The sequence below is a fragment of the Lactuca saligna genome, chromosome 7 (assembly GCF_052625555.1).
Source record: "Lactuca saligna cultivar CGN05327 chromosome 7, ASM5262555v1, whole genome shotgun sequence".
NCBI lineage: Eukaryota > Viridiplantae > Streptophyta > Magnoliopsida > Asterales > Asteraceae > Lactuca > Lactuca saligna.
In genome coordinates this window covers 115,261,197-115,273,782 of record NC_136423.1, presented here as the reverse complement: position 1 = coordinate 115,273,782, position 12,586 = coordinate 115,261,197, and the positions used below count along the sequence as shown (strand labels likewise).

At 35.7% G+C, this 12,586-nt stretch overlaps 1 protein-coding gene across 2 annotated transcripts; it reads right to left on the bottom strand.

The window, feature by feature from the left end:
* Positions 1-7,865: 7,865 nt before the first annotated feature.
* Positions 7,866-12,236, bottom strand: LOC145005744 (folate receptor family protein). 2 transcript variants are annotated; one of them, XM_078964852.1, is made up of 4 exons: positions 11,942-12,235; positions 10,172-10,530; positions 9,147-9,469; positions 7,866-8,246 (listed from the first exon to the last, which is right to left on the bottom strand). In XM_078964852.1, exons 1-4 carry the CDS (start codon positions 12,048-12,050, stop codon positions 8,129-8,131), a joined length of 909 nt encoding a protein of 302 aa, XP_078820978.1. In that variant the 5' UTR covers positions 12,051-12,235; the 3' UTR covers positions 7,866-8,128. The 2 variants fall into 2 exon arrangements, with proteins under 2 accessions (XP_078820978.1, XP_078820979.1); XM_078964853.1 differs by lacking the exon at positions 7,866-8,246 and adding an exon at positions 8,292-8,431 and having other exon boundaries at positions 11,942-12,236.
* Positions 12,237-12,586: the final 350 nt, after the last annotated feature.

Sequence of the window (12,586 nt, the reverse complement as noted above, 5' to 3'; positions counted from 1 at the left end):
ATCTTTCTCGAACGCTTGTTTAGGACCCTGTATGCCTTGGATGTGAGCGAGTAACCCAGAAATATTCCCTCGTCGGCTTTGACATCAAACTTGTTGCGTTGTTCTTTAGAATTAAAGATGAAGCACCTTGAGCCGAACACATGGAAAAATTTCACATTTGGCTTTCTGTTGTTCAGTATCTCATATGGAGTGAGCGTGAACCTCTTGTTGAGATATGACCTGTTCTGTGTAAAACAAGCAGCCGAAATAGCGTCAGCCCAAAAATAAAGAGGTAAGGAAGCGAAACTTAGCATAGTTCGGGCAGCTTCACACAAAGATCGGTTTCGTCTTTCGACTATTCCGTTCTGTTGCAGTGTGTAGGGAGCTGAGAAATTATGACTAATTCCCTTTTCTGCAAGAAATTCTTCAAACTCCCTGTTCTTGAATTCGAGACCATTGTCGCTTCTGATGTTACGAACAACCTTCTTAAGCTGTACTTCAATTAGCTTGATAAACACTTTCAGCTTTTGAGTCGCTTCAGATTTGAGCTTTATAAAGAACACCCATGTAAATCGTGAAAAGTCATCAACAATAACAAGAATATACTTGCTACCACCGATGCTTTCGATAGATGAAGGACCACACAAATCGATATGAAGTAATTCGAGTGGTTCAACAACTTTTGTGTTGATTATAGATGGATGACTTTGACGACTCTGCTTCCCCATTTCGCATGCATCGCACAGATGATCCCTGTCGAACTTGAGCAATGGAAGGCCCCTAACATGACCTCCAGTAACAAGACGGTTGATATCTTTAAAATTAAGATGAGATAATCTTCGGTGCCACAACCAACTTTCGTCGGATTGAGCTTTTGACAACAAGCATATAGCTGGGTTTCCTTTGATGGGTTTAAGGTTTAAGGGAAACATTTCACCCTTTCGCTCTGACTTGAGAATCACTTTCTTTGACTTTTTCTCTATGATTTCAGAACCTTCATCATCGAATGAGACTTTGAGACCTGTACCTCCAACAAGCTGAGATACACTAATGAGGTTGTGTTGGAGTCCTTCCACATAAGCCACCTTCCTTATAGTAAAGTCTCCATTTGTTATAATCCAGTATCCCTTTATGGTGCCAAAAGAATTGTTTCCAAACTTGACGTTGCCACCATTTGCAAGAGATCTGTATTCCCTAAGCTCCTCTTTCCTCCCTGTCATGTGACGTGAGCAGCCACTATCGATGTACCATTCTTCGTCGAACTGCTCGTCACTTATAACCTGCAAAAATTAGACAGATTTAGGAACCCAAAATTTCTTGGGTCCACGTGAGCTTTGCATGGGAACGGGAACAATAAGAGAGACATCAACAAGATAAGTTCGTTTTATAAGAGTTGTTGCATCTTTCCTTTTAATGGTAAAAACTTTTATTTTGTTAGGATTGGGTGAATTATGTTTGGATTCAGGTTGGGATTCATTGACCTTTTTCTTCCACTTTTGCTCAGTTGACGAATGAGATTTTTGAAAACAAGAGAAATCAGCTTTAGAGTAAGATGGAGACGAATCGGTGGGAGTAGAAGAATTATGAGACTGAGAAGAGGAATTAGAAGAACGAGAAGAATTTGAACAAGAGGGTTTGGATTGAGAGAAGTTCCGGGCTTGAGACTCCAGGTGACCCTTTTGCTTTTGATCATTGGAGGGAATGACCTTAGAGTTTTGTTCTCTTTTGACTTCAGAACCGAACCTTTGCGTTCGGTTGGGACTGTCTTTGGAACCGAACCTTTGGTTTCGGTTGAAGTCCTTTTTAGAACCGAACTTTTGCCTTCGGTTGATATCTTCTTGTGAACCGAACCTTGGCTTTCGGTTTTTGTGACTTTCAAGCTTTCCTACAAGATTGTTTTCATACTTTAGATTCTTGTCTTGATGAGAGAAATATGCATTCTGGGAATGCCAGAATTGTTTCCTTTCAGAAAGGTTCTTCCTGTATCTATTGTTCCTTTCTATCTTCCTATTCCTCATCTGAGAAGGTTGATGATGAACATTTGCTTTCGTTTTTGGTGACTCCTTGGCTGGTTCCTTTTGAACTGCAGGAGTTTTACTTTGAGCTGAAGGAGCCGAGGGAATGTCTTCTTTTGCCGAGTGATCATTCTTCTGAGGAATATCTTTTGTACCACTGGTGCTCGGCTCATCGAAGTTGTTCGGCTTATTCAAGGGTTCAGCTATGTATCTTCCTTTGCTCTTCCAGGAAGTTCTTTCAGATAAACCAATGGTTTCGTCTGCATTATCAATTGGAGCTTCCCAGAAGTACTCATCACAGCCATCAACATTGTCTTCGTTTACAATGGCTACAAGTTCAGTTGTTTGATGTTCGGTTACTCCTGTTACCTTGTATACTTGATTTGGAGTGGTCCTGACCTTTTGATACACAACAGCTTTCTCAACTAATTTTTGGGACTTTTGATGGGACAACCGAGCGAACTCCACTGAATTTTTAGAAATTAGATTCTTGTGATTTTCAGGCTCGATTTTAATAAATTCTGAGCAGTCAACCGTGTCCTCTACAGAAATTCCGCTCATGTTATCATCCTCGTTAAGCTCAGATGTATTTTCAACATCAATTTTGTTTTCTGAGCTTACGTTGGCGTTTAAAGAGTCAAATTTTTGCATGGTTTCGGTTCTCAGTTTAAGTCTGTCATTTTCATCCAAAAGATTTTTAAGCATGTTCTTGTGGTCTTTGGATTTAATGAAGGACTCAATTTTGTCCAGTCCATACATGTAGGTTGGATTGACATCATCAGACGATATCACACTCTCACAATTATAGGCTTCGGCATCGATTTCATCTTCCTTAAACTCTAGGAAGGGCAAGATCATGCGGTGGATCTTTTGGCCTATTTCACAATCCAAATGAAGCTGAGTAATATTAGAATACAGACGTTTAGCGATTAAACAAAAAACATTTCGTTGTTTTAACAATTTTAAATTGTCTCTTTGCAAATAAATGTTTTCATCTTTAACTTTGACTAAGTCTGACTCCTTTAACTCTATCCACATTCTCCGCTCCTCACTCTTCGACGCCACCCTGCTCAATTGATCAGTTAGGTTAGAATTTGTGACTCGAGTTTGAGTTAAGCTACTATCTAGATGTGAAATTCTCGTATTGACGTCTTTTAGTTCTTTCTCATAAGAGGATGATGGTACTTTGCATGAAATAAAAATAGATTGTACCTTCTTTATCATTCATCGAGCTCATTGAACTGCTGGCTGAGCGGTTTGGCCGTAAAGCACATATCCTCCTTTGCCTTTGGTCCATCACTTCCTCCATCGGTGTTATATCCCCTCATTTGAGATACGTCAGTTACCATGAAGCACTTTCCACCACTAGTTTCTTCCTTAGTCACGTAGGCTTTTCCATGGGTAGGCTGCCTCACTTCCTCGTCTTCTAAGTCGGTAGACCAAACTTCTGTGCTGCCGAATTCATCACCTTTAACCAATCCCTGCACAATAAGAGCATTAATAGAAGGGTTAACGGCAGACTTCTTCTTTCTCAACTCATCCAGTCTTTTCTGCAACACGGCTTCCTCGTCATTCCCATCATCTTTTTCAGCCATCTTCTTAAGGACACAGTCCTTAGCATAGTGATTCTTCCCACCACAGTAGAAACAGCTTACTCCAGAATCGCCATCCACTTTTGGTTCCTTTTTGTGCTCCTCAGCTTTCGGTTCATTAATCACTTTTCAGAGCTGTAACTCCCCTGCCAGCTTCGGTTTTTGTTGCTGGGGAATCTCTTCTTTATGAACCTCTTGGGATTGGACACCATCATGGCATAATCCTCAGACGTGAGATCATATTTCTCCAGGTTGAGATCTTCATCCTCCATCGCAGCTTTACTTTTAGATAGGAGGGCCAACGAACCGAGACTGGAAACGACGTTCTTTTCTTGCAACACAATCTTCTCTTGGGACTTGAGAATACCCACCAGTTTCGCCAAAGAGTATGATTTAAACTGCTCATGGGCTTTAACTGTGGAAACCACTGCTCTCCATTCAGACCTCATACCATTCAGGAATGTAACCTTCTGTTCGATAAGCTTCCTTTCAATATCGTGTTTGATCATCTTGCTGAGAAGATGATTGAAGCGATCGAACGTCTGGGTCACAGTTTCTTCAACCCCTTTCCTGAATTCTCCAAACTCAGATAGGAGCAAAGTTTGAATAGAATGTTCAAGATCCTCGTCTGTAGAATACAGTTCGCGAAGTCTATCCCAAACATCCTTTGCCGTCGTGCATGAGCTAACCAATCTGAATGTATCGGACTGAAGGGCGAACCTAATCAACCTTAATGCCTTGATATTGCACTGGAACTTATCCTTTTCATCTTGTGCAATATCTTTCACGTCCTTTAGCAGATCATTGTACTCTTTTTGTGTCTTGATGATACTGGACGTTGCAGAATGAGAAAATGGTCCATTGGTGACGGCTTCCCAAATGAGATACCCATTATCCTCCAATCCAATAACGTAGTCTTCGAAGTGATGTGCCCATACTTCATAGTCATGGGTGTATAAGATCGGAATCTTTGTCGTCGAACCAATGCTGTTGGAAATATTAATAAGGTTTGATTGTGTCGCGTCCATTATGATCGTAAAAACCTGTTCAAAGATCAGACTTGTAATAAAGCAGATTAGGGCAAAGTAATAAATATCAAGATATGTCAATAAAGAGATGACGGCTCAATAAATATTGATGATTGCGGAAAAACCCTAATGGAAATCTTTTTCACAGAAAAGATGTGTATCAATTACACAACCTCCTGCTCTGATACCAATTGATGAGATTTAACAATCTTTTAATCTATAAAGATCGATTAGATCTTGAACAAGTAAGTAAACAAAGACGATAAAAACACAATAATAATAACGAGACAAGATTGAATCAAACGTGTCGAATGATTAAACAAAATCCTCAGAAGATCTCGATTAAGAACATCAACTGTAGAGGATTGGAAGGTTACAAGAACTATCAAAGAAACCTGTTGTCGTCTAGATGTATCGCTATTCTCAGATCTCTAAAACCTTAACCTAATATGCATGCAAGCGTAAATATATATACAAAACATAAAAGGTTCACGGTTGGACAGGCCCAAACCGGTACACAAAAAGCCTTAGGCTAAGCGAGCCCAAAAGACGCAATCTACAAAGCCCAACAATAATCATTACAAGTTTGTTAAAATTTGAGGTGTAATATGCATTTGATAATAATAATCATTACAAGTTTGTTAAAATTTGAGGTGTTATTACAGTAAAAATAAACATTTCTTGATTGCTAATATTGAAAACATGTGTGAATTGAAGGTTTTTTTAATGAAGCTACCGAAGTTAGCAAGATCAGAAGATAATAAGCTTTTTGCATGATTGGAACTATGAAAGCGAAGTAGTGCAGGCTGTTTATTGACCATTATGCCCCTGGTAATTAATAAGTTTTTTGGCATCCTTTTGGCTTTTACTGTGTTTACTAAAAACCACAATGCATTTTAGTTTTTTTTATAAAAAAATGAAGATCGTATACTTTTTACTACTAAGCAGGTTTTTATAAATTATCTTATCAATGAATCTAAAAATTAGTTGGAATGGTTACAGGAAAAGGATGAGAAGAAATTGAATTTTGTGAAGGCATCAAATGGCACCTTCGGGTAAGCAACATAATATATTTCTCTATTTTTTTAGCCGATTTAATAACTATTATCCCCTTGGCCGTTTAAGAGTCTTTTGATGTCATTCAAAAAAGTGAAGTGATTCATATTTAGTTGGTTTCATTTTGATTTACTTATACTTACTTTCATTCTAGTGATTTTTACTGGAATTTTGCTTATTTGAATACACACAGTCAATTGGAAGAGACAAAAAGTGGACATGATTATTGGGAAAAGTAATGACCGGTGGTTCACCATGGGCTCATCATTTAGAATCAAATCTGTCAATTATGTGACTTTCATATATTATAGTGGATTATAGGTGTAATGAACTGTGTTTATACCATAATCTCTTTCTATTGGACCAAACTTTTAATTTTTTTACCTGCTCATTCCTACCGACTCCAATTCCAATGGCACCGGCTGTCTAAGCTAATAGTAATTGGATTGCTGTCCACCGCTTTTTCTTTGCCTTATTAGCAACCCACTTCATGAGTGGATAGTTCATATCAGTGGAATAAATTGGCAAATTGTTGTCTTTTTTGTGTATTGTGATGTCTTCACATGCTATTCCACATGATGTAGCTTTGGTTAGATAGCATCTTGGGTAGGTAATTGTTTATTTATAGGACCACCATATTTGTGTTGTTGTCAAATTCTAAATATTTCCATGATTATGGTAAATGCAATAAATAATATTTTATATGGTAACCTTCATGTATTTTTTTTATGAATTTGCATGAACTTCGGCATGAAGAAACATTCAAATTTAGTTCATCTATTCATGTCAATATTGAAAATGACACCATACAGTGGATTAAAAAATATCTTACAGGCATACACCAATAAAAATGAAACATTAAATAATTCCCTTATCTATAAGGCTCTAGTTGAACCTTATGATGGAATTGGAGCAACAAAGGAATGATTTGATCACTGGTGGCAATGGCTATAGGATGATTTAAGGGATGAATTTACTAGGCTATTTAAAACTAATATGTCGCAATCTCTTTCCAACCTGGAAACCGAAAAGATTGGATTTAAAGTAAGAGCATATGTTCTTTCTCTAATCCAAAAAACATACTTTTAGATGATGTTACTTTTCAAAAGATATGTCTACATGCAATTTGCATTTATGATTGATGTTGTATGTGTAAAAATTAACTTAGAACCTTGGCATTTGAGATTGATGTATTCATGGTAGTATTTGGATATGATGAAAAATTAAAGTACTGAAATTGAATAAGAACTGGTAGGTTGGGTTTCTCTATCTAAAGTTACTTCCATCTTAGTTTTATTTCCATTTATATGGTCCTTGAAACAGTAAAGAAAACTAGAAGTTTTGATAGGATTTGCATTGCGGGTAAATTCAATGAAAATGATGCAAGTTTCTTTACAAAACATTCCTGTTTTTTTCAATTATTTGGGTTAGACATGAACTATTATGTTGAATGATAAAAATAATCACTTTACCATTCAACAAAATATCTTGAGTGAAGAAAATTCTGAATTCAAACAACTTCAAACCGATGCCTTGTAAATCAAAATCTATCTCTTAATTGAAAATTTAAGAGACTACCTAAAAGACCATAAGAAAAATTATAATAATAACAACAGATCAAGCAACAACAGCAATACTAATAACAAAAGACAACAATAACTACAACTACATTTACATCTACATCAACAACAACCACAACAATAACATCCCATCAATATCAACATCTAACAATAACCACTACGACAATATCAACAACATTAACAACACTAACAACAATAGCAATACCAACAACAATTTGCGGAATAAGGGGGTGTTGATGTCATTAGCCTTTACTCCACTTGAGGTAGAACATATGTGTCCATGGACTACCTTCATCATATGCAACAATGATCATAATAATTATATTAATTAAACCAACTGATGTCGACCTCAATTCTAATACATCAAATTGTCATGCAAGACACAAGTTATAAGAGGACTTTGATCGATGTATAAGACTTTGATAACATAAAATATGGCCAGATTTCAACAAAGAACAAAATTAAGAAACCCTTAGTTCTTCTAAATCTCAATAACTAATTCCTATTACTAAACCTAAACATGCTACTTGTAAGAAAATAAAGACTAGTAATTTACGACTCCTACATAAAGAATCATTTAAGCAAAAAAAAAAAAAAAAAAAAAAAGACTTGAAATTTTCCAAAATTTAAATGGCAGCTATATGAACGGGTAGTTACATATTCGTGTCCAGCAAAAATAGCCCTAAAAAACATGTCCAGCCTTGGCTCATTTAACAAACTGAAATCCCAATAAGTTCTTCCATCAACCTTCTAAAAAAGTGTTCCCTGGACAAACTCAAATGTCTATAAAAAGCACAAGATTTGTAAAATCTAGTGAAAACCTACTACTGATATTACAAGACTAAAAGGGTATTATAGTAAAATTTCATCTACAAGTTTCATTTTCTGTTGGCTTGATTGGCAGGGTACTTGGGGCTTGTTTTCCCTCCAAGCTTCCTTGCAGTGCGTTGTACAGCCGCCTGTCGTTGCCGCTGATAATAGCTGCTCTTCCTTTTACTGCATCCATCACAAGGGTATATAAGTAATTCCACAACATCTTGAGTAAATTACAAATTTGGTCCCTATTTGTTTTCAATATTATCCAAAAACGAGTTGCTTTTTTTTTACCATTCGGTTTTGGGTTTGATCCTTCCAAAATCACACGTTAAGCACACACGAGGGTATTTTCGTCCTTTCATCCTCTGCCATGTTCAAAATTTGGTTATTTTGTTTACGTTTTAGTAAACTGCGGAAATGGTCCTTGTGGTTTGTCATTTTCTTTGGTTTTCATAGCTAAACGAATCTTTTTTCTACCCTCAATTTTAACACCATGAAACCAAATCTGTTAAGTCCGTGTAAAATGACTACTTTGCCCTTATTTTGAGTTTTCTATTATTCTATTACTGTAATTATTATATACCCTTGTTAAAAAAAAAAAGGTTTTATTTTGTTCAATTTCAAATATGATCTAAATAAATACTCTTGTTCAAAACAGGTTATTTAAAGCAAGAGCAGAATTAACCTAATTTATCACGTGTCAAGGAGATAAAACTAGAGAGAAGAAATGACGAAACTACCCTTGTGTGCAAAACAAGAGCAGAATTAGCCTAATTTATCACGTGTCAAGGAGATAAAACTAGAGAGAGGAAATGACGAAAATACCCTTGTGTGCAAAACAAGAGCAGAATTAGCCTAATTTATCACGTGTCAAGGAGATAAAACTAGAGAGAAGAAATGACGAAAATACCCTTGTGTGTGCGAAACAAGAGCAGAATTAACCAATTTATCACGTGTCAAGGAGATAAGATAAAACTAGAGAGAAGAAATGACAAAAATACCCTCATGTGAAAAAAAAACACAGGGTCCAGAACCAAAGAGAGGGAGGAAATCTGTAAATTAGTGGGCTGAAAAACTGACCTTACAAAGAGAAGCCCTGCAGTAAGAACCAATCCTCCAACAGCCCATGAAACTTGTTCATTAATGGGCATTTGGCGGACCCACTGCTGAAAATGATGGAGTACACCGGAACTTTGGGTGGTCCGAGTGACACCGGATTGTGAACTCCGCCATGAATCCACAACAGATTCTAGACTTGCTTTTCCACCATAACAAAATGTATCTTTAAAATCATTAAATGGCTTCACAGAAAATCCAGAAGCTTTGCAGAGCTCTGTTCCATTTATCACCCATTCAGATGCTCTTCCACAAACAGTGTCACTGATTCCACATGGAGCCAACACCTGTCATATTAAATCAATTTAATTACCACATTTTCAGAAACTATTATTATACTACATTTTTTTTTTTTTAAAAAAGAACATTTTTTTAATTATGATTATTGTGATAGTAGTTTGGTGGCTAATTCTATAAAAAAAAATTAATAATCTAGTGATGAGCCAGGGGCAAATTGGTAATTTTAGTTAAAAAGAACAAAGTTAGATGGAAGAAATAGCAAGGAGTATTTATATAACTAGAAGTGCAATGACTTAATAAGAGAAAAATGAAATTAAAATGTTGTAATAGGAACAAATGAAAGTAGGATGCTACAATACAAAACTAAATGGAAATATGTTGCTAATTCTTTCATTGTCCACCTAAACAGCACTTGTTCTAAAAAAAACATTTTTGCTCATTTAATTTAGACAAAAAAAATAAAAAATAAAAAAGATACTCATATTCTTCCAAAAGGAGAATAAGAGCACCCTACTTTCATTTCTTCCTATTACAACATGGTTCCAAGAATTCATTTTACTCATTTAATTTGGAAACATAAAAGACGCTTTTATTCTTCTGAAAAGAGAATAAGAACATCAATCAAGCCCTTGATTCCAAAAAAAGAAAAAAGTCAAATGCAAGAAATATCACAATAAACAACTTTTAGTGCTAAAATTTGAAAGTAGGATGATATAAATATAATACACAAATAAAGAAAAGTAAATCACCTGATTCTTTGCATCCATAGCAAAGTAGGCATTAGAGCAAGCATCATAAATCCTATCACAAAGAGAGCCACATATAACAGGTGATCCAGGTTGTACACCAACATGTGGATCACAAATAGAACATTCTAGAAGCTCCCATAAATGCAAGCATTCATCACTCGCCTCTCCAGTTGAAGCCAATCTCCTAATTGCCAGCAAGGCAGGATGAGTTTGTGTCACATCACAACATGTTTTCTTCCGGAAGATTCTACAAAGAGTCAAATCTTTTGGTCCCTTGTTGACTTTTCTTGGAGGCTTCCCTTGAATTGAATATGCTGGAAACCTACCTCCAGGAGATACACAAACTCCATCCGATTTTGCTGCAATCAAGAAATAGCAATCTACTTTCATTCATTTTCCTATTACAGACTTTTTTTTAAAAAATACCCAATTATAGCAACATTATCTGAAATGAAGGTTGTATTTGGCATGCGACAGCTAGCTGATAAGCTAACTTATTTAAGTTGTCATGTTTGGAAAACCAAAAAGTAGTTTATAAGCTAGTTTTTTAAAAAGCTACTTAGATTAGCTTTTTAGGAGCTTCTTTTAAATTCTCCAAATATACCCCTTAATTAATTATAAGGGGGTGTTTGGCTAAGCATATTAAGGGCTTATCTTTCGAGCTTATTTTTTATAAGCTCATTTTTTTCTAGCTTATTTTTCATGATATTGGTTTATTTTCTTAGTATAAGTCATAATAAGCTCTTAAATTGGAAAATAAGTCAGTAAAAATGAACTTATAAAAAATAAGCTTGAAAAATAAGCCCTCAATAAGCTTAGCCAAACACCCTCATTTTAAATGTCCTTTTATGTCTTTCAGCTAGTATATATCAAACGTTATTTTTTATCAACTAGTTTTTCAGCTACCAGCTAACTTTTTAATTAACAACTAGCTTTTCAGATATCAACTAGTATGTCAAACATAGCCTTAGCACCCCAACTTCAAGGCAAGGGATAGTCGATGGCAAATTGACCATGTTTGATATGTGTGTTGAACCCAAGTTACGAGGGTAGTTTTGTCTTTTCACTTCTATGGTTACCATTTTTTCTTTTTGGTTAGTAGTTAGATGCTACTATTCTATTATTTATATAAACAGAAGGAATTAGAGAGTAAGGTGCAGAAACTTGTAATGGATCAGTAACTCTCTCAGTTAACTTTTAGAAATCAATATCAATTTCCTGATTTTCTGTTGTTATGTTGTTTTGTAATCTGTGTAAATGAGGAGTTACTCTTCAACTTTTGGTTTATATTTGACCTTGAAAGCACCCTCAAAGAATGCAAATTAGAGTGATGCAGAGCCAGAAGTAAAACCAAATCATCCAAGGTAAACAGAATGCCCCTAAACCATTACGTATTGAGATATCTGCATCCAACTTTGCATTTATATGTACTCATGCCCAGGTCTGATATCACCTAACAATGTTATTCGAAGGGAGAATTAATCCTGAGTGCTTCTGTTGGATAGTTTACTCTTCTTTTAGTTTCCCTTTTTTTTTTCATGTTTGATGAACAGAAATAGAGGGATTTAGACATGGTTCATCAACGTAGACTCACTTGGGAGCAACGGTTCACCGAACACATCTCAATACAATTGCACGATCTTATTTATCATAATTTCACAAATCACAGTATCACAAACCAATCATGTGAACGCGTTTGTGTGTGTGTGTGTGAATAAAGACAACAAGGAAGGCAATCAGTAAGAGTCAATGGTGAAAAGAAGATGTTACCAGACGCTAATGGGAGTAAACGATTTAAACATGCCACGATCTGTAGCAGCAGAAACGAAACGCCATAGAAATCCAATTTTATCCTTCTCTGGACTAAAAGTGAATTCATCGTCAACGCACGTATGATTTCTAATTTTTCAAAGCCTTATTTTCAATCCTTCATTTATCGATAGAATTTAGGATTCCACAATCTAGGTCAGTCGTCTGAAAGACTGAAACTCTCACTGGTTTGATTTGAGGAATGTGAATTTGCCCCAAGAACAGAGATGTTCACTTCGCCCCACTAAACTATGACGGACCATTCAAACGACCACCTTCTATTATAAAATCTTACACTTTGTTGCCCTTTTAGTGGTTTTCCGGTAATAAAAAAAAAACAAAATTGCAAAAATATCATGCATTTTTTTGGTGTTTTAGTTCAAACCTTGATTTTTTTGGCTTCATAGTCCTTTTGAACTAGTTTCGTTGCATTTTTAGTCCCTCTAAATAGTGAAATTACTGTAATACCCTTGGGTTATATATTTTTCATTTTTCTTTCATTTCTTTTTAAATATAATACTTATTTATTTATTTTAATAATTAATAAATTAACAAGAGACCCACCTTCTCTCTCTCTCTCTCTCTCTCTCTCTCTCTCTCTCTCTC